Genomic DNA, 22,818 nt, shown 5'->3' with positions numbered 1-22,818 from the left:
GTCTGGTAAGAGGACGCGGGAATCAGATGGAAGCTGCCAGCTCCTAGCGTGCCCCGGCCGGAAGCGACGCTGAAGCGGTGGCGGCGTTGAGAAGGGGCGTAGCAACAGTGTGACGTCACAGCTAGTGGGCGGGCGCGTATGTGGATAATCCACATACGCGCCCGCCCACTAGCTGTGACGTCACACTGTTGCTACGCCCCTTCTCAACGCCGCCACCGCTTCAGCGTCGCTTCCGGCCGGGGCACGCTAGGAGCTGGCAGCTTCCATCTGATTCCCGCGTCCTCTTACCAGACTCACGTGGAGTGAGTCTAGTTCCTTGTTCTTGCCATCGCGCAGCGGTGAACCGGACTGTCAGTGATTTCACCACCCTGCAGCGGTAAATCGGACTCCCAGTACATGCAAGATCTGCAGCTACGGTTACTGCCTTGTAATCTAGTAAGTACTCATTTACAATCATTGAAAGCCCTCTATTTGCCTATTATTATTCTTGGGGGATCATTTAGCTTCTATACGCTAGCGCAGGTGTTATACTATCGTCTTCTTTTTGTTTTTTTAGAATCCAATTAGCCAGCTCAGCTAGTCGGATCCGGCGAAACAAATGGATCAGTTGCATCAGTTTTTCACAATCTGCGACGGATCCGTTGAGCCAACAAATTGTGACTGATGGCAAAAAAATGATTGGTGAAAGGGGCCTTAGTTTCTGGTCCGTCTCCACGCATGACATGATGCGGCTTCCATGAATGATAAAGGTGTGTAGTTAGCTTTTAACCCCTAGCTCGCACAGTCCCATATTTCCCACCACCCCTCTGGGTTGGACTGAATTCTCCTCCCTTGACCTTTTAGCTGAAATAAATCCCCATACCTAGTGTAGAGATCAGATTGAAGAATCCATTTTGTCTTCCTCTACTCAGAGACGTATATGAAGAAACTTGAGCAAGGTAGACATATTTCCTTTTATGGACGCATTCCTTTGCCATATTGTAACCTGCATTCCAGTGAACGTTATCAGTAGAATACATACTCTTTGTTAGAGAATATGAGCCCTTGTACGCATGTCTGTAAATGCTTATCTCATTCCTATATAAACAGGAGGGGTGAGCCCAGTGAGTCAGAGGCGAGCTCCTGAGCGATCCCTGCATATGAATACACATCTCTTGTGCTGTGTGTTATTACTTGGATCTCTCTACATCAGAAAGCCGGGGACGGATGAGGACTCAACAATTCTGGCGCCTGAACAGGGACCTGAGATAAGAGTATTTGCTCGAGATTTACCTGCGGATACGGACAACGGAGATCTGGGATAATGGACGGCAAATGAACTGAAAAACCTGGCCAGGTAAGAGACATTATTAGTTCTCTTTTATCTGCCCTGTATTATCCGAAAGATCTCTATGAGCCGTGTCACGCTGGGTTAGTCTAGTAGTGAGTAGATACCTATAAAACTCGGGTTACCATATTGTATAGACTTATGAGTCCTGTCCCTGGCAGTGTGTGAACAGTGTGAAGGTTGTGGTATGTTGTGAAAGAAGAGCAAAAGTGCGTAGAAAAATAAGCCGAAATAGTTGGGGTATAAGCCTTATACACGGAAGTCAGCCTAACTGGGTCATGTGGTTGCGTTCTTCTTCTCCGCCCATGCTTGACTATTCATTAAGTGCTTAACCTCCTTCATTTCTGGATAAGGTTTGATAGAATGAGCCCAGGACGCGGGTCCATGAGCCTGGGACAAGTATGCTAACTGACACAGAAAGTTTTGTGATCTGTATGGTGTTGCTGGGTCTGTTTGTGTGCATAATAGCACTTAGGTACGTCCTGCATATTAGAAGAAACGGAGCAGACAAGCCCTTCAATATTTTAGCTCCCTAGGAGAGAAGGCAACGAGACATCACCATAGAGTAAGTGATTGTCCAAACGTCACCTAGGGTAGTCATAGCTAATATTGAAAAGAAAAATGGGAAATAAACAGACCAAAACTGTCTTAGGACAAGTGGAAGCAGCAGATATCATACAGGAAAGATGTGGAAAGATAGTCAGAAGACAGATTAGAAGGGTAAGAGGAAAATTGGGAATTTCAGAAGCACTTATGTTCAGTACAGAATGGGAAAGACTGAGTAAAGAACGAGGTGGAATTATCAAAGACAATGGGTGGGAAGAAATCATACATTGTATGATAGAGGTCTCAAAAACAGCTAAAGAGGAGAATTGGAAGTACGATCCAGATACTTCCAAATGGATCATGGGGAAGGGAAAAATGAAAATGTCCCCCGGACTTTTTCAGGAATTATTGACACACCTACAGCCCAATAGACCAGTGGCAGAAGGGGGTGCCTTACAGACAGAAGCATCAGGTACCCAGTTCACAGAGGCATTAATAATTTTCATGAGAGGAAAACAGAGGGAAAGGGGGTCTACAGGTGTGATTATGCAGAAATTTGGGCAAAGTATTGAAGAATATAGTCAAGAACTAGAAAATAGCTTTAGGGATGAAGGATTGGATTTGACTGATGCTTCAGTAAGGAGACTTTTTACAAAACAATTAATAGAGGGGCTAGATCCGAAAATCAGAGAAAAATTTAAATCCTCTACTCCAGATTGGAGAACAATTGAACAACCAAATATTGTGAAACAACGATGTTTAGGAATAGCCATGGATATGAGAGAGAATCATAAGCCTGTTAGAATAGCACAAGCTAATACAGGAGGAAGAGTGAGACACAATTTTCTTTGCCACTACTGTAAAAAGCCAGGTCATTTCCAAAGAGAGTGCAGGAAGAAGTTGGCAGATATAAAGTCAGGCAAATTTGTTCCCAGAAATAACCCTCCCCAAACGGACAACCAGCAGAAATCTACCATCATAGATGGTCCCATACCAGATTCAGATTGACTCGATGTGTTACAAACTTCCCTACCAGCTAGAAGACCTATGATACAGGTGAATGTGGGGGGGAGAGAGATTCCATTTTTGATAGATACAGGTGCAACTTCCTCAATTTTGAATCAAGATTTTCTTCCGAATCCGGAAGATATTTCAGAACAAACAACTTTTGCTGAGGGTTATGATGGGGTAATTCGAACACTGCCATATACTGTGCCCCTAGAGGTCTCATTAGGACCTAAATGTTTTGCATCCAGATTTTTGTATGCCAGAGGTGCCCCAACATGTCTGTTAGGAACTGATGTACTAAAGAAATTAGAAGCTAACATCAATTTTAGGGACGATGGCACAGTTATGTTGACTATCCCTGATGATGCAGAAACATTAGAACAATATGTCAGAATTCAGGCTTTTGAGGATTATACTGAAGAAAAAGAGTACAACACAGATCTAGACCTCTCAACGGTCCCAGAAACACTGTGGGCACAGGGTGACACTGATGTGGGATTATTGCATATCTCTCCTGTAAAACTATCTGTGCAACCAGGAACTGTTCTCCCACAGCTCAGACAATACCCTGTGAGTGCCCAGCAGGAATTAGCAATTATAAAACAGATAGAGGGATATAGAGAGAGAGGAGTTTTGGTAGAGATACAATCACCTGCTAACACTCCTCTGTATCCAGTCAAGAAGAGAACTCTTGATAAGGGTTCTATGCCCAAATATCGTATGGTACATGATCTAAGAGAAATAAACAAAGTTCTAGATCCAATCACCCCAGTTGTACCCAATCCTCATACGTTACTATCACAGATACCAGCCAGTTCTCAAGTGTTTACTGTAATAGATCTTTCAAATGCATTTTTCTCGGTTCCTTTACACCAAGATAGTTGGCATTTGTTTGCATTTACATTTAAGGGCAAACAGTTGGCGTGGACACGCCTTCCACAGGGAATGATACACTCCCCTACTCTTTATTCAAATGCCCTACAAACAGTTCTTCAAAGGTTTGAACCTGAATCACAGGTAGTAATTTTGCAGTATGTGGATGACCTACTACTTTGCTGCCCAGATCTAGAAACAGCAGAAAGGTCCACTGTGAGTTTACTATGTTTTCTAGAAAAAGAAGGGTGTAAAGTGAATAGACAAAAGCTACAAGTTTGTCAGATCAAAGTGGTCTTTCTAGGTCATTGCATTTCTCAAGGTAAAAAGCATCTTACACCTCAAAGAACTGAAGCAATAAGACAGATGAATGAGCCTAGAAATCATAAACAGCTACGAGCATTTTTAGGAATAGTGTCTCATTGTAGACAATGGATTATACATGCCAGTCAACTAATGCAACCACTGTATGACTGTGTAAAAAGTGAACCTTATTTGTTGACAAAAGAAGGTCAGATTTCGTTCCAACAATTAAAAGATGCCCTTGTTTCAGCTCCAGCGTTAGGGCTACCAGACTACACCAAACCATTTCAGCTTATGGCTGCAGAAGTTGATTCCCATGCTACAGGAGTTCTTACCCAGAAGCATGCAGGGAAACAAAGACCAATTGCATATCTTTCAGCAAGGTTAGATCCAGTAGCCAGGGCAGCGCCAACCTGTGTACGTGTGGTTGTTGCTGTCTCGCTATTGTTGGACAAAGCATCAGAAATTGTCCTAGAGCATCCACTCACAGTTCAAACTACGCATGATGTTTATGGGATATTAAACCAGGTCCAACCAAAACACATTTCCATGGCCAGACATTTGCGGCTACAGTGTTCTTTGCTGCTTCCCTCTACTATCACATTTGCAAGGCTTCAGACTCTCAATTTAGCTACATTGCTACCTCTCGAGTCTGAAGGGGGGAATAAGGACACTGATCCACACGCAAATTTTTTCCCTACAGACACACATGATTGTACAGAGCTCATTTTACAAGAGACGGTAGGCTTACCCAATGTATCCGAAACACCACTTCAAAATCCAGATTTAGAGCTGTTTATAGATGGTAGTAGGTTTGCAGATGACACAGGTAACTTCCATACAGGGTATGCAGTTGTGTCAGAATCTGAAACTCTCAAAGCAGAGCCACTTCCACCGAAACAGTCTGCACAAGAAGCAGAACTAACAGCATTGATTGAAGCGCTAAAAATAGCTGAGAATCAGACAGCTAATATATACACTGATTCTAGGTATGCATATGGTATTGTGTTTGATTTTGGAGTAATCTGGAGAGCTAGAGGTTATATGACAGCGTCAGGCCAACCTGTAAAACATGCTTCTTTGATCAAACAGATCTTAGAGGCTGCACAAGAAACAAAAGAAGTAGCAGTAATTAAGGTAGCTGCACATGTGAGACTCGACACTAGGGAATCTAGGGGAAATGATAGGGCTGATAAAGCAGCCAAGGCAGCAGCGGTCAAACCCTTACAGCAGGTTCATACTGTAAACCCCACAGAAAATACTGAAGATAGACTGAGACAAGCACAGGAAGATGCAGGAGAAGAGGAGAGGGACAGGTGGAAAAAGGAAGGGGCAGAAGAACAAGCAGGAATTTGGAAGAAAGATGGACTAATATGTCTACCTAGAGCCTGGTACCCGATTGTAGTTGGTGGACTGCACCACCCTACTCATGTGTCTGCAAATGCAATGACACTACTGGCAAAGCAAGTCTGGTTGGCTCCAGGTTTTGGCAACTACGCAAGAGACTATTGTGCAACATGCGCTATATGCCTGGCACATAATCCCGGACAGACAACAAAGACCCCTATGAAGCACCACGTCCGACCTCTCTATCCGTTTCAGCGATTACAAATAGACTTTATCCAGCTGCCAAAAAGTAATGGGTATGAGTATGTGTTGGTGTGTGTGGACATGTTCTCAGGGTGGCCAGAGGCCTATCCAGTTCGGAAGGCTTCAGCTAAAAACACTGCTGTAAAGCTAGTTGCCGAACTGATACCCCGTTACGGTCTCCCTGAAGTGATCGAGTCAGATAGGGGTACTCATTTCACTGGAGAAATATTTCAAAATGTACTGAAAATGTTGGGTGTTGAAAGTCAGTTACACACTCCGTATCATCCTCAAAGTTCTGGTAAGGTGGAACGCATGAATGGAACTTTAAAATTAAAAATACAGAAAGCCATGGCTGAAACAGGAAAGCCTTGGACAGAATGCCTTCCACTGGCCCTGTACTCAATACGCAATACCCCAAGGGGTAAGACTAAACTGTCTCCATATGAAATTTTGTTTGGTAGGACTGCCAATTTAGGATGTTATTTTCCACAACAACTTGTGTTAAATATTGAGTCATTGACTTCTTATGTGCAAAACCTCCAGAAACAATTAACTAAGGTGCATGCACAAGTTTTTGCTTCCCTTCCAGATCCTGACAACATTGAAGGAAGTCACAAGTTGGAACCAGGTGATCAAGTCTATGTAAAAAGACACACCAGAAAGGCTCTTGAACCAAGATTTGACGGACCCTTCCAAGTCCTGTTGACAACACCTACATCAGTCAAGCTTGAAGGAAAGGCATCATGGATACATGCAAGCCATTGCAAAAGAGCAGTATAAAACTCATAACATTGATGTTAATAGTATTAACCTCAACGGAGGCATGGGATAAACTGAATTCTCTAGCCCCTTTGAACAATAGATTCGTACAACATCATAGAAAATTAGTACATGACTTGTTAAATAATACACAACCCCTAGCAGATTGTTGGATCTGTACCCATTCACCAGTATCAGCCACAAGTATACCTTTTCTAGCAGTTCCCGTGTCAGTTGAAGAAATATTCGCTTGGCCTAATTGTTCAGACAACCTGGCCAACAACCAAATTGGTAATACTAGGCTGTGGAATACTACAATCGCCATACCAGTTGTGGGATGGGTAGAATTTCCTTGGTGGCAGGGTAATCTTACAGGAAGAATAGGCAACTTACAATATTTTGCATTCAGGGGAGGAAAATGGGTACCTAGAAATAAGACTGGATTAACTGATTTAGGACAGGTCCCCACTGAAAATCTACAGCTCAGTTTCAGTACAACCACCGACTCTTCTTATGCTTTCAAACCTACAATGTTGGAAAGGTACATACATAATAGAAAATGGGAACATTCTGCGTTGTTCCCCCAAGGTGATGCAAACAGTTGTACAAGCAAACCGGGGAACCTGGTTTGTAATGAATCCGATGAGTATATCAGAGGAATGCCTTTATGTGGGAATCCCGCAGCCGGGTACTGTAGCCCCTTGGGACAAAAACCCTCTTGGTGTATGCTTCAGAATGTATCTAGATTTGTGGATTTGGCTCACAGATTGGTATTGCAGCACTCAGCACTATGGGATCTGCCTGAAGGTACATTTTGGATATGCGGAGAAGGAGCATATAAATGGCTTCCCGTAGGTATAAGGGGTACTTGTACATTAGGACGCCTAACCCCGGCTACTTTCATAATTTCGAATAAACAAGTGAATATGCAAGCCGTGCCCAAGCACACACTGTATAAAAGAGCTGCAGATAACTCACCACGTCCCTCAGGGAGACCACACATAGTGCAAATGGGTATAGCCAATAAAATTGTCAGTTCTATTTTTATTTACCCTATGTTAACACAAATGTGGGATAAATTAGTTAGAGCCACGGATTATCTAGATGATCAGATCTGGGATATATTGGATATATTAAACACTAGTATAGCTGTACAGAATCAGCTCATAATAGTCGTCAACCAACATACTCTGGTATTGGATTACCTAACTGCCTCACAAGGAGGTATGTGTCAAATCATCGGACCCACCTGCTGTCATTATATAGACCCGAATAGTACTATGAGTATGACATTTAAATTAAAGGACGTACAACGACTCAGAGATCAGTATGACAAAGATAATGACCAGAATAAGGATAGCTGGTGGTCAGATACCTTTTCTTTTCTTAACCCAGCCAACTGGTTCAGAGGAATCGGTGGGTGGGTTGCTGGGATTATGTAGAGCATAATACATATAGTTATGATTATTGTAGTTATATACGTACTATTCCAGATTGTGCTCAAGAGTATCTCAGTATGCACAGATAAACTTTGTGTAATAGATGCAAGAGTATAAAGTTTTGTTTTTTTTTTTCTTTCTCCTTTATTCTTATGTTATCCTCTAGTGATTCTAATTAATATTACTGTACTAATTTTTGTTTTTATATTTTAGTATACTTATTGCAAAACAAAGAAAAGGTTGTGAGAGTTAAACGGAAGAATTGATAGTAGATTTGATTCTCTTATTAATAATATAAGTGTGTGTATGTGTAATACCAAAAATAAAGGCTTTGTCTTTGGCCCTGTGGTAATCTAAAATATGGATATGTTAAAGGGGGATTTGTGATAGATTATAAAAGAAATATGTCAAAGGGGGGAATTGTAGAGATCAGATTGAAGAATCCATTTTGTCTTCCTCTACTCAGAGACGTATATGAAGAAACTTGAGCAAGGTAGACATATTTCCTTTTATGGACGCATTCCTTTGCCATATTGTAACCTGCATTCCAGTGAACGTTATCAGTAGAATACATACTCTTTGTTAGAGAATATGAGCCCTTGTACGCATGTCTGTAAATGCTTATCTCATTCCTATATAAACAGGAGGGGTGAGCCCAGTGAGTCAGAGGCGAGCTCCTGAGCGATCCCTGCATATGAATACACATCTCTTGTGCTGTGTGTTATTACTTGGATCTCTCTACATCAGAAAGCCGGGGACGGATGAGGACTCAACACTAGGATGGGTCATAAGTTCCTAGTGGGAGGTCCAAACGGGAATACTGAAGTCTCAACGGGTTCGTTGGGGCTGGACCGGTATGGAGAGCCCAAACTTGGGTTGGCTAAGTGCTTCTGGAGAGCCAGTATCGATAACTCGGTATAAGGGACAGCTAGAGAAAGATGAGACACAGGTGAGTGTGCCGAGGGCTCCCAGGAATCTGGATGTACATTGGACTTAACCCTGAGATACATTGTACTCCCATAATTCATCTCTAGGTATTGGTGCCCAAGTGTCTACGCTTTCCCTTGATAGATGATTGATGTTGGCTGCCTTGCAGAGAAGAGAGCAGGGTTCCCAGCTCTGCTCCTTCATTAACACGTGGCCTCTAATTCTCTGGCCATATGGCAAAGTTCTGTTCTTTTGGGAACTTGTGAGATCTCTGGATAATCTATGGGGTCTGAATTAATAAATCCAAAATGGAGTCTATCTCATCCCTCACAGATACGACAAGAGTGTAACCGACGTCTCCCCGCAGGTGGAGCGAGATGTATAGGATATGACCAGTGTGTAAGGCTTCGCTGCGATGTATCGATGGATGTCTTAAAAATAGTGGAAGACGGATGAATTTGAAGAGAGAGGAGAGAGAAGAGAGAAGAGAGAAGAGAGAAGAGAGAAGAGAGAAGAGAGAAGAGAGAAGAGAGAAGAGAGAGAGAGAGAGAGAGAGAGAGAGAGAGAGAGAGAGAGAGAGAGAGAGAGACACATTTTCCCCTGACTAGAAAATTCCAGGCATGCTCGGAATTGAAAAATGAGATACGTCACTGGATTCCTGTTTTTGACGGTCAGCGACGGATCCTGCCTGCATAGGCTACCGTTATAGCAGACAACAGGCAGCGCAGGACCTGTCGCTGAGTGATTTTCCGACGTGCAGAAAAAACGTTCCTCTGAACATTTTCTTCGCCCGACGGGCAGCAATTTTCCGACGGATCCAGTGCACGACGGATGAAACGGATGGCCATCCGTCACAGTCCGTCGCTAATACAAGTCTATGGAAAAAAACAGGATCCTGTTTTTTCAAAAATCGACGGATTTCGACAGGAGCTAAAAGACAGAAGTGTGAAAGAGGCCTAAGCGAGGTCTCCTTGCAGGTGGAGCGGGATGTATAGGAAACGACCAGGGTGTAAGGGACGTCTACCCGCAGGTAGAGCGGGATGTATAGGAAACGACCACTGTGTAAGGGACGTCTACCCGCAGGTAGAGCGGGATGTATAGCATACGATCAGGGTGTAAGGGGTGTCTCCTCACAGGTGGAGCAGGATGCGGAGTAACCGCAGTGTATGATACAACCAGGGTGTAAGCGACGTCTCCCCATAGGTGGAGCGGCATGTATAGGATACGACCAGTGGGTAAGCGATGTATCCCCTAAGGTGGAGTGAGATGTATAGGATACTAAACAGGGTGTAAGCAACGTCTCCCCACAAGTAGTGCAGGACGTATAGGTAACGACTAGGGGGTAAGCGACGTCTCCCCACAGGTGGAGCGCGATGTATAGGATACGACCAGAGTGTAAGGGAAGTCTCCCCACAGGTGGAGCGGATTGTAAAGTAGCCGCGGTATATGATGCAATCAGGGGTGTAAGGGACGTCTCCTTACAGGTGGAGCAGGATGTATAGTAGCCGGAGTGTATGATACAACAGGGTGTAAAGGACGTCTCCCCACAGGTGGAGCGGGATGTATAGGATACGACCAGGGTTTAAGCAACATCTCCCCGCAGGTGGAGCGGGATGTATAGGATATGACCAGGGTTTAAGGGACGTCTCCCCACAGGTGGAGCAGGATGTATAGGATACGACCAGGGTGTAAGCGACGTCTCCCCGTAGGTGGAGCGAGATGTATAGGATACGACCAGAGTGTAAGTGACGTCTCCCCACAGGTGGAGCTGGATGAATAGGATGCGACCAGGGTGTAAGCAACGTCACCCCACAGGTCACACGTAGAGCAGGATGTATAGGATATGACCAGAGTGTAAGCGATGTCTCCTCACAGGTGGAGTGTTTGTATAGGATATGACCAGGTTGTAAGCGACGTCTCCTCACAGGTGGAGCGGGATGTATAGGACACGACCAGGGTGCAAAGGAGATTTCCCCACAGGTGGAGCTGGATGTATAGGAGCTGCGGTGTAGTGTATGATACAACCAAGGGGTAAGGGATGTCTCCTCACAGGTGGAGTGTTTGTATAGGATATGACCAGGTTGTAAGCGACGTCTCCTCACAGGTGGAGCGGGATGTATAGGACAGGACCAGGGTGCAAAGGACATTTCCCCACAGGTGGAGCTGGATGTATAGGAGCTGCGGTGTAGTGTATGATACAACCAAGGGGTAAGGGATGTCTCCTCACAGGTGGAGTGTTTGTATAGGATATGACCAGGTTGTAAGCGACGTCTCCTCACAGGTGGAGCGGGATGTATAGGACAGGACCAGTGTGCAAAGGACATTTCCCCACAGGTGGAGCTGGATGTATAGGAGCTGCGGTGTAGTGTATGATACAACCAAAGGGTAAGGGATGTCTCCTCACAGGTGGAGCTGGATGCATAGAAGCAGTGGTGCAGTGTATGATACAACCAGGGTGTAAGCGACGTCTCATCACAGGTGGAGCTGGATGTATACGAGCTGCGATGTATAATACAACCAGGGTGTAAGGGACATCTCCTCACCGGTGGAACGAGATGTATAGTAGCGGCGGTGTATAATACAACCAGAGTGTAAGCGACGTCTCCCTGCAGGTGGAGTGGGATGTATAGTAGCAGCGGTGTACTATATGATACAACCATACTGACTCTCGCGGCTGAGGGAACATTTATTGGCTATTCAATAAATAGGAGAACTCACCCCAGCACAAATATAAAAATCATTTATAAAAAGACAGTGGCGGCAGCCAGGACCAACTGGCAGATAAACGCTTTGTTCTACATGGCAGCACCGGGGTCAGATTTTGTCCACGTAATTTCCTGGAAACAGCCCTTCGCGGCCTCGTATTCTGCCCTGCCACCAGCCGGAGGGATCTGCAGCAGTGAAGAAAAAATCAGTGTAAGCAGGAGCCAAGTAGACAGGAAGCCGATGGTGGAGACTGAAGAGTCACATACTGCCCTGTACCTGCAGCTATGCTGCCTGTAGAGATGGGTACTGGACAGCGCACTGCCCCGCACTGAGCGGGTCCATTCCACTCTTCATGCATGTCCTACTTTCTGCAGATTGCACATGGACAGTCTACAGGAAGCCATCCAAGATGGAATACTTAGGTTTTACATTGTGATGTACCAATGGCGAAAAAGAAAGTTCTGACACTTTTACCTACCGCATATACTTGAGCCAGAGTATAAGCCAAGGCATCCAATTATGCCACGAAAAACTGGGTAAACTTATTGACTTGAGCATAAGCCGGGTATGCACGGCTCCCCGTCCCTGTATAAACGGCTCCTTATCCCCCATCCTTGTATGCATTGCTCCTTATCCTCTACCCTTGTATGCATAGCTCCTCATCCCCTATCCTTGTATGCATAGCTCCTTATCCCCTACCCTTGTATGCATAGCTCCTCATCCCCTATCCTTGTATCCATGGCTCCTTATCCCCTATCCTTGTATGCATAGCTCCTTATCCCCTATCCTTGTATGCATGGCTCCTTATCCCCGTCCTTGTATGCATGGCTCCTCATCCCCTATCCTTGTACGCATGGCTCCTCATCCCCTATCCTTGTACGCATGGCTCCTCATCCCCTATCCTTGTATGTATGGTTTCTATAAAAAACAAAACACATCCTACTTACCTTTCTGCGCGCCACCGCTGCATCTCGTTCCGGCGCCAGCAGCTCTTCCTGCCTAGCAATCACGTGGCCTCGCTCATTAAGGTAGCGAATATTCACTCCACTCCTATGGGAGTGGAGAGGTGTGAATATTCATTACCTTAACCCCTTCATGACCCAGCCTATTTTGACCTTAATGATCTGGACATTTTTTGCAATTCTGACCAGAGTCCCTTTATGAGGTAATAACTCAGGAACGCTTCAACAGATCCTAGCGATTCTGAGACTGTTTTTTCATGACATATTGGGCTTCATGATAGTGGTAAATTTAGGTCGATAATTTTTGCGTTTATTTGTGAGAAAAATCGGAAATTTGGCAAAAATTTAGAAAATTTCGCAATTTAAAATTTTTTAATTTTTAGTTTGTTAAACCAGAGAGTTATGTGACGCAAACAGTTAATAAATAACATTTCCCACATATCTACTTTACATCAGCACAATTTTGGGGAAAAACATTTTTTTTTAGGAAGTTATAAGGGTTCAAAATTTATCATCAATTTCTAATTTTTCCAGCAAAATTTACAAAACCATTTTTTTTAGTGACCACATCAAATTTGAAGTCCCTTTGAGGGGCCTATATGACAGAAAACACCCAAAAGTGACACCATTCAAAAAACTGCACCCCTCAAGCTACTCAAAACTACATTCAAGAAGATTATTAACCCTTCAAGTGCTTCACAGGAACTAAAGCAACGTTGAAGGAAAAAATGGACATTTTAATTTTTCCAACAAAAATGTTCTTTTAGCCTCAATTTTTTCATTTTCACATGGGCAACAGGATAAAATGGATCCTAAAATTTGTTGGGCTATTTCTCCTGAGTACACCAATATCTCATATGTGGTCATAAACCACTGTTTGGGCACACGGCAAGGCTCAGAAGGGAAGGAGCGCCATTTCACTTTTTGAATGGAAAATTAGCTCCAATTGTTAGCGGACACCATGTCGAGTATGGAGAGCCCCTGTGTGCCTAAACACTGAATCTCCCCCACAAGTGACCCCATTTTGGAAACTACACCCCCAAGGAAGTTATCTAGATGTGTGGTGAGAACTTTGAACCCACAGGTGTTTCAATAAAGTGACCCCATTTAGGAAACTAGATCCCCCCCAAGGAACTTATAAAGATGCATAGTGAGCACTCTGAACCCCCAGGTGCTTCACAAATTGATCCGTAAAAATGAAAAAGTACTTTTTGTGAAAAAAAAAAAAAAAAAATTTTTTAGCCTCAATTTTTTTATTTTCACATGGGCAACAGGATAAAATGGATCCTGAAATTTGTTGGGCAACTTCTCCTGAATACAGAGATACATCATATGTGGGGGTAAACCACTGTTTGGGTGCACAGCAGGGCTCGGAAGGGAAGGAGCGCCATTTGACTTTCTGAATGGAAAATTAGCTCCAATAGTTAGTGGACACCATGTCGCGTATGGAGAGCCCCTGTTTACCTAAACAGTGGAAACCCCCCACAAGTGACTCCATTTTGGAAACTACACCCCCAAGGAAGTTATCTAGATGTGTGGTGAGAACTTTGAACCCACAGGTGTTTCAATAAAGTTTATAGCGCCCAGGCGTGAAAATAAAAAAATCATATTTTTTCCCCAAAAATGAACTTTTAGTCCCCAATTTTTTTTCCAAGGGTAACAGGAGAAATTGGACCCCAAAAGTTGATGTCCAATTTTTCCTGAGTACGCTGATACCCCATATGTGGGAGAAAACTACTGTTTGGGCACACGTCAAGGCTTGGAAAGGAAGTAGTGACGTTTTGGAATGTAGACTTTGATGGAATGGTCTGCGGGCGTCATGTCGCGTTTGGAGAGCCCCTGATGTGCCTAAACAGTGGAAACCCCCAAATTATAACTCCAACCCTAACCCCAACACATCCCTAAGCCTAATTCCAACCCTAACCACAAACCTAACCCCAACACACCCCTAAGCCTAACCCCAACCCTAACTTTAGCCCCAACCCTAACTTTAGCCCCAACCCTAACTTTAGCCCAACCCTAACTTTAGCCCAACCCTAACTTTAGCCGAACCCGAACTTTAGCCCAACTCACTAAAGGTCGGGTGACATTTCAGTTAACCCATTCACCCGACCTGCAGGAACGCGATCCCCCCATGACGCCACATAGGCATCACAGGTCGAATTGGCACAGACTTTCACGACGCGTACGTGGCGTCACAGGTCGGGAAGGGGTTAATGAGCGGGGCCACGTGATCACTCAGCCAGAAGAACTGCTGGCGTTGGAACGAACGAGATGCAGCCAGGGCACGCAGGAAGGTAAATAGGATGTGTGCTGGAAGCCAGCGGCTGCGGCTGTAACTGAGCGCGCTATAAGAGAAATGAATATTCACTGCTAGCGCAGTGAATATTAATTTCTCTTTAGCAGTAGGCACAGTTACAGCCGCAGGCTTCTGCCTCCTGTCACCCGTTGCTCCGCCGCCTTTCTGGGACAATGTATCATGTATAAGCTGAGGGGGGCTTTTTCAGCACAAATAAATGTGCTGAAAAACTCGGCTTATACACGAGTATATACGGTATTTCATTTTTCCCAGACTAGTGAGGGAAAAAAAAAAATTATACAAAATAGATATAAAACATAGGGAAAGCGGATGTGTGGTGGTAAGTCCGTTTCCAAGAAACACCAGCCAGCGTGAGGACATGGTATAGCAGGGGTCTCCAACCTGTAGCTCGGGAGCCACATGTGGCTCGCGGTCCCATGAATTGTGGCTCATGGCTGCCAGCTTGGTGCATTAGCTCCAGGTTTAGCAAACAGGTCTGAAGAGCATATCTCAAAATGATGAAGATTGTGAGCAGCTCTGCACAGAAGAGCAGATTTGGATACACATATGTTTAGAGATAATTTAACTATGGTAATTTGGGGACGGGATGATACTACCTATCAGAAGAGACACTTGAAGCCGGATGCGACAATGTGTTGGGAGAATATTGAATGGGTGTATTGTGGGAACACCTGGATCTTGGTATACTGCTTCCGGGTGATTTATGTGGAAAAGCTTTCGTTATCATTATACCAGTAATGGGGTCTTTGGTTGCCATAACTGTGAGGTGAGTGGGAGCTGGATGTGGCTTGCAACCCTCTCTCAGAGCTAAATGTGGCTCTCAAGGTCAGAAAGGTTGGGGATCACTGTGGTATAGGATCTGCGGTGACAACTACCTTCTCGGACAATGTCCAAGACGTCGTTCGCATTGAAGCTCAGCTCATCCGTGTCCTGTGCGTCGTAGGCGTAGAGTGCGCGGCAGCGAGGAAGTTGAGGCTGGGGCTTAGGTTTAGGTGCTGGCTTGGCTCTTCCACCACCCGGCACCGGCTTCACTTCTTTGGAAAGCCGCCTGCAGACCCTAGGAGACAACACTTGGGTTATATCATATTTCTGGACCAGTGAATGGGATTTTCAGATTTAGAGAAGAGGAATAGTGCGACTTTTTCATGGCGGTGGGGTGCTGTTAAAGTGGAGAAAAAGGAACATCTTTCTTCCAAGTCCATGATGATCTAGAGGTATTCCTAGGGTCATCATGTGCACAACGTAGAGGTCTCCAGTGGTGTAAGTCTAGGTCTAGACAGCTGGAGCAGATCCTTTCAAACAGGGACCTCAGATCTGTTATCAGCATCATTACTCTTCTCACCCCTTCCCACATCCTCACCCTGCCACTCCCTCATCAGGGACATTCATGAAGCCCAAGTCAATGTTTGCGGGTGGAGCCTTGGCCCTCGGGCTAGCCCCCTGTCTGGGTAGACTTGGCTGATCCATACTGCTCTGTCGGGAGGTGAAGGACATTCGTTGTGTCAGCCGGGGACGGGACTTCTTGTTGCTTCCATTGGATGACGGAGCTTCTAGGAACCAAAACACCAGACAAGCTGACATTTCTGTAAAGAATAGAGGCCATTGGCCCCATCTAAAAGTCACACTCACCGCACCCTGTAGCTCTGCCCCGACCATCAAAATACTGGCTTTTTCGGTTGTCCTTCCGTGTCGGTCCTGCAAAGAAGAGGAGCAGTTATTCGTTGTGCCGTCCATAACCCATGAATCCAGCTCTTACTTACTAGAATTTGCAGGTAAACCAGGGCCGATGCTGACAACCATTGCCTTTCCTGATGCCTTTAGGACGGCCATGTCGCCCATTCCTGGCTGAAACTGCAGCTGTCGAGAGCCAGCAGCCCCCCAGGGAGTCCACCCTTCTTTCTTTACCTTAAACTCCAGCCTAGAAGGGAAAAACGTGTTTCTCCATCCTCAGGGACAAACACCTCTATATGGCAAGTCAGAGAGAATCGTCCTTACCGCCCTCCGCACCCACTTACTGATTGCTGAATCGCAGCTGCAGCTTCTTCTGCGTCCTCTCCTCGTACCTTTTATAGAGAAGGCTGAGAAACTCCGTCTTGAAGACGCTCTCCAGGACGCTGTCGTACTGTGCCTCGTGAATCACCAGGAAGTCATCCTGCAGCTGACTGTGGAGAGCGTGGATGATGATGGGGAGGATCAGAACCAGACCAGAGCCACCTTCTTCACACGCAGTTCAGCTTTCCTTACCTTAATGATACAGACAGGATATCCTTCAGCTCAATCTTCCGCTTCAGTACCTCTTTGATTTGCCCCTTCTCTGGTCCTTGCTTCACTTTCTCTCGACCAATCAGGTACAGGAATTTGGGGGTCAGCACCAGGTCTCGCTTCAGGGTCTACATCACATGTCTATGATTAGTGACAGGAGCACAAGCTTTGGCCGGGACACCCCGAGCCTACAGGAATGGTTCCTTACCTTAAAACGTCGATCAAACTTCACTACTGTGTCTGCAAAATCAATCCTCTCTCTGCGCCCCACAAACTGGCGCAGCTCCGGCAAGCCATCCATGCCAATGTAATCCCCCACAAAGTTCCTGTTGATGCTGTTCCTGCGCCGTTCCTTCTTGTTCAGGACGATGGAGGAAGCTGGTGACAGATAGGCTGTGGATATGACTGCCGGCAGGCAGATTGCCATCTCTTGGTCACATCACCCCACCACCTACCTTCCGCTCTCATACGGATGTATTTGCGCACAGCGGTATGCTTGCGCCAGGCTTTCTGAATAACGCGGGCAAAACTGTCGTACTTCCTCTCCCTCATTTCTTCCAACAAGAAGAGCTAAATCCACAAGAAAACTGTGATATAACTTTGTTACACACAGACTTATCAATATAATACCCTTCCTACACTTACAGATTCAGGAGCTTTGATGAACACTTTGCTTTTGCCCAGCTGGTACTGATCAGAGTCCATGTTGACCGACTGCAGCAAATGGAGGACCCCTTTCTTCTGGTCTCCTCTCCATTCTGGCCATGTCTCCCGTGTCAGTATGGCATAGCTACAGATACATTGGCCATTAGACCTCGGGGTCCAGAGAATGCACCCCAAAAAACATGCACACAATGTACTGCTATATACCGAGTAAGAAACTTCTGGAAGGCTCTACGATATGCATACCCTGCACGTCGCACACGGATGTTTTCCCGCAAGCCTAAATATTCCACCTGATGCTTCACCCTGGATGAGGAAACAGAATGAGTCAGATCTCTCTTCACCCATTGGGCTCAGGTTAACTCCCTCCTCCCCAGCTACCTGCTGTCCTCCCAGTCACGCGATTTCTTCGTCTCATTGGGCTTGATGCAGCGTATGTAGTGAGGGGTGCATTTCATCAACGCCTGCACCAAATCATTGGCTTGTTTCTTAGAGGAAATGAAATACCAAGTTCACGGTCAACAGAAAGACATAGCATAGAGTACCTCCACAGAGCAGAAACCTGGAGCTTAATATAGAGACCTCGACCAATAAATACGAAGCCTTACACACAGACCCCAATCAAAAATCATGGAGCTGTTCACAGAAACCCCAGCCAAGAATCACGGAGCCATTTACAGAAACCCCGACCAAGAAACAAGGAGCCTTAACAAGAGACCTTGACCACGAAACACAAAGCCTTACACAGAGACCCCAACCAAGAATTATGGAGCCGTTCACAGAAACCCCGGCAAAATATTACAGAGCTTTTAACAGAGACCCCAACCAAGAAACATGGCATCTCCTACCAAAAAACACATCCTTCCGCAGCGTCCCCAACGAAGAAACACTGAGCCTTACACAGAGACGTCGACCAAGAAACATGGAGCCTTACACAGTGAACCCAACAAAGAGATACTGAGCTGTACACAAAAACCTTGGCCAAAAATCACGGAACTTTTTACAGAGACCTTAACCAGGGAACCTCTACCAAAAAACACAGTGCATTTTCCCACGGTCCAGAGTTCAGAGCAGTTCAGGCTTTAAGTGTGCACAGCTTCAGTGACGTCACCGCTAGTCACTGAAGCTCCACTCTCAGCAGCTCATTCACCAGTGGTTTTTAGGCGGGACGGTTGCATCTTTGCACCGTCCAGGTTGAACACTGTATAACCCCCAGATATGAATTACTGCATGGAACACAACGACGGACAGGTATGGGTATATTGTTGGTTTATTATTTTACTTTTATTACAGGAGATCAAGGGCGTCGGGGAATTAGGTGTGGCAGTAAGTATGATTTACTTTAGAACATTAAAAGAGTATGTGTCTTTTTTTCAATTAAAGGATTTTTTACTGGGTGTCTGTGTTTTCTTAACTATTTGACTATGGAGTTAGTAATGGGGGGCATCTTATTGACCCTTCTGTATTACTAACCTCCGGGCTTGATGTCACAAAGGTGACATCAACCCCCACAACTATTACCCCACTTGCTACAGGGCTAGTGGGAAGAGCGAGGCTAAGTGCCAGAATTGGCGCATCTTAGAGATGCGCCTGAGTGCTGATGTTTTTAGCCAGGGGGGGGAAGCCAATACCCATGGCCCCTTCGTAGGCTGTTAATATCAGCCCGCAGCTGTCTGCATAGCCTTTGCTGGTTATTAATTCTAGGGGAACCCCACGTCATTTTTGGGGGGCCTCCCCTATTTTAGTAGCCAGTAAAGGCTAAGTATACAGCTGTGAGCTGATATTAATAGCTTTCCTTCCAGGAAATAAACATTTGCCCCCAGTCGCTGGCTTTCCCTCTACCGGTTGAGAAAATTGCTCGGGAGCCCATACCCTTTTTCCGTAAGTCATTTTCACACACACTCTAATTGTATTTGTAACTGACATCTATATATCTACCTATTCTATATGTATTTACTGTATGTAATGCTATCTCTTCTATCCTGTCGGCTCCTACAGTGATTTTACAGAAGCCGGCAGATTAATTACTGGCTTTTCTTCTATCGATCTTTCTGTGCAATATAATTACATATATATACTGTTTATGTGTGTGTTACTGCCATGTGCATTCATATGTATTCTATGTGTATATTTCTATTCTATTCTAACCGGTCACTCTGTGGTTATACTGTACGCAGCAGATCATTTGCCAGCTTTTAATCTATCTACTGCATCTGTCTAATATATGTGTGTGTTTTGAAGAATATTTTGTTTTAAAACAATGTGTAAATGACAGAGAACTGCTATATGTAAAAGCTCATGTTAAAATCGCATTGCATATGGATTTCATACGGATACATAGTTGCGAGGAAATCGCATCATCACATTGCAAACGGATTACACACAGATGACCATACGGAGAACACTCGTGCGACTCTCGGCCGAGAGAATCAGACCGATTTTTAATACGTTAAGTGTGACGCCGGCCTTACACAGAGATCCTAACCAAGAATCACAAAGCCTTACACAGAGACCCTAACCAAGAATCACAAAGCCTTACACAGAGACCCCAACCAAGAAACACTGAGCCTTAAGGTACCTTCACATTAAGCGACGCTGCAGCGATAGCGACAACGATGCCGATCGCTGCAGCGTCGCTGTTTGAACGCTGGAGAGCTGTCACACAGACCGCTCTCCAGCGACCAACGATGCCGAGGTCCCTGGGTAACCAGGGTAAACATCGGGTTACTAAGCGCAGGGCCACGCTTAGTAACCCGATGTTTACCCTGGTTACCAGCGTAAAATGTAAAAAAACCAAACAGTACATACTTACATTCGCGTCCCCCGGCGTCCGCTTCCTGCACTGACTGAGCGCCGGCCCTAACAGCAGAGTGGTGACATCACCGCTGTGCTGTACTTTCACTTTACGGCGCTCAGTCAGTGTGGGAAGCGGACGCCGGGGGACGCGAAGGTGAGTATGTACTGTTTGTTTTTTTTACATTTTACGCTGGTAACCAGGGTAAACATCGGGTTACTAAGCGCAGCCCTGCGCTTAGTAACCCGATGTTTACCCTGGTTACCAGTGTAAAACATCGCTGGTATCGTTGCTTTTGGTGTCAAACACGACGATACACGCCGGTCTGACGACCAAATAAAGTTCTGAACTTTGTTCAACGACCAGCGATATCACAGCGGGATCCTGATCGCTGCTGCGCATCAAACTAAACGATATCGCTATCCAGGACGCTGCAACGTCACGGATCGCTAGCGATATCGTTTAGTGTGAAGGTACCTTTACACAGAGACCCCAACCAAGAAACACTGAGCGCTACACAGAGACCCCAACCAAGAAACACTGAGCCTTTGCTTGGGAGATTTCAGCAGAAGATTGGGACGTGGAAGAAGCTGTTCCTGTTGGTTGCGGGTATAGTTAATTTGATTAAAATGATACTCATGCCTCAACTCCTCTACATGCTACGATATGGTTGGCATAAAATAAATTTTATAGAATTAACTCTCTTTTTAGGGATCTGATTTGGAAGAGTGGACGGGCACGCATTAAACTGGAACATCTGCAAAGACCGAAAGACGAGGGAGGCTTAGCAGTCCCTTATCCATGGATTTATTATGTAGCATCCCAATGCCAGCATATGGTGGGCTGGGGAGAATCTATACAAAATACATCAGCTGGGATACTCACTGAATATATGGTGGGGAAGGGTCCATTGTTAGCCAGTTTAGAGGCAGGTAGGTTTTAACTGAATCCGGCTTTGCTCAGTGGACAATTTCACAAACTCCCCTCTCCCGTTCTCGGACCACAACCTTCTTTCATTCTCTATCAAAGAACTGCCATCCTGCTCAGGTCACCCCCACTTTCCACATTTATAGAAACATCCAGGCCATTAACACCCAGAAACGTATGAAGAACTTGCAGTCCTCATTGGCCCCTATCTCCTCCATCTCATGTCCTGATTCTGCACTGAAGCATTACACTGAAACCCTGCAAAGTGTCCTCGATGAAATTGCACCTCCTATACATAGAACAACTCGGCACAGACGGCGACAACCGTGGCACACGCTGCAAACACGTTTCCTGCAGCGGTGCTCCAGGTGCGCCGAAAGTCTGTGGAGAAAATCTAATCGACCCAAAGATTTCATCCATTATAAGTTCATGCTTAAAACATACAACTCTGCCCTTCACCTCTCCAAACAAACCTATTTTAACACCATCATCACCTCACTGTCCAATAACCCTAAACGTCTCTGACACTTTTCATTCCCTACTCAACCCAAGAGTGCAGGCCCCAACCACGGATCTCCGCGCTGACGATCTGGCCAATTACTTCAAAGAAAAAATGTACCACATCCGACAGGAAATTATCTCCCAATCCCTTCATACCATGCACTGTCCTCCCTCCCCCACTGCATCTAGTTCACTCTCTGACTTTGAACCAGTTACAGAAGAAGAAGTAATCAGGCTCCTTCCATCTTCTCGCCTGACCACTTGCACCAGTGACCTCATTCCGTCATATCTCCTCCAGTCCCTTTCCCCGGCTGTTACCTCTCACCTAACAAAAATATTCAACCTTTCTCTCTCTTCCGGTATCTTTCCCTCCTCATTTAAGCATGCCATCATACATCCATTACTTAAAAAACCATCCCTCGATCAAAACTGTGCCGCTAATTATAGACCTGTCTCTAATCTTCCCTTCATCTCTAAACTCCTCGAATGCCTGGTCCACTCCCGTCTTATCCGCTATCTCTCAGATAACTCTCTTCGCGACCCTCTTCAATCTGGTTTCCGCTCTTTACACTCTACTGAAACTGCCCTCACTAAAGTCTCTAATAATCTACTAACGGCTAAATCTAATGGTCACTACTCCATGTTAATTCTCTTGGATCTCTCCACAGCATTCGATACTGTGGATCATCGGCTCCTCCTCACTATGCTACACTCCATCGGCCTCAAGGACACCGTTCTCTCCTGGTTTTCCTCCTATCTCTCTCAACACTCCTTCACTGTATCTTTTGCTGGTTCCTCCTCTCACCTTCCCCTTACTGTTGGGGTTCCTCAAGGATCAGTCCTAGGCCCCCTCCTCTTCTCTTTGCATACTGCCCCTATTGGACAAACAATCAGTAGATTTGGGTTCCAGT

The 22,818-nt window shown here is 45.3% G+C and overlaps 1 protein-coding gene across 5 annotated transcripts in view; it reads right to left on the bottom strand.

Annotated features, from left to right (window-relative positions):
* Positions 1–11,440: 11,440 nt before the first annotated feature.
* The window catches only part of LOC143767310 (unconventional myosin-Ie-like), an 89,487-nt gene continuing 78,109 nt past the window's right edge, over positions 11,441–22,818 (bottom strand). For all 5 annotated transcript variants that reach the window (XM_077255553.1, XM_077255571.1, XM_077255560.1 and 2 more), the window contains 12 exons: positions 18,067–18,173; positions 17,893–17,991; positions 17,668–17,812; positions 17,478–17,592; positions 17,231–17,400; positions 17,005–17,150; positions 16,776–16,922; positions 16,521–16,678; positions 16,390–16,455; positions 16,121–16,310; positions 15,636–15,817; positions 11,441–11,663 (listed from right to left, as the gene is read on the bottom strand). In XM_077255553.1, coding sequence (XP_077111668.1) covers positions 11,587–11,663; positions 15,636–15,817; positions 16,121–16,310; positions 16,390–16,455; positions 16,521–16,678; positions 16,776–16,922; positions 17,005–17,150; positions 17,231–17,400; positions 17,478–17,592; positions 17,668–17,812; positions 17,893–17,991; positions 18,067–18,173 — 1,602 coding nt within the window. In that variant the 3' untranslated portion in view covers positions 11,441–11,586. The remainder of the gene's footprint in view (positions 11,664–15,635; positions 15,818–16,120; positions 16,311–16,389; positions 16,456–16,520; positions 16,679–16,775; positions 16,923–17,004; positions 17,151–17,230; positions 17,401–17,477; positions 17,593–17,667; positions 17,813–17,892; positions 17,992–18,066; positions 18,174–22,818) is intronic.

Source organism: Ranitomeya variabilis, chromosome 1, assembly GCF_051348905.1.
Source record: "Ranitomeya variabilis isolate aRanVar5 chromosome 1, aRanVar5.hap1, whole genome shotgun sequence".
Taxonomy (NCBI): Eukaryota; Metazoa; Chordata; class Amphibia; order Anura; family Dendrobatidae; genus Ranitomeya; species Ranitomeya variabilis.
The sequence above is the reverse complement of the archived record's forward strand: the minus strand, read 5'-3'. Positions and strand labels throughout refer to the sequence as shown.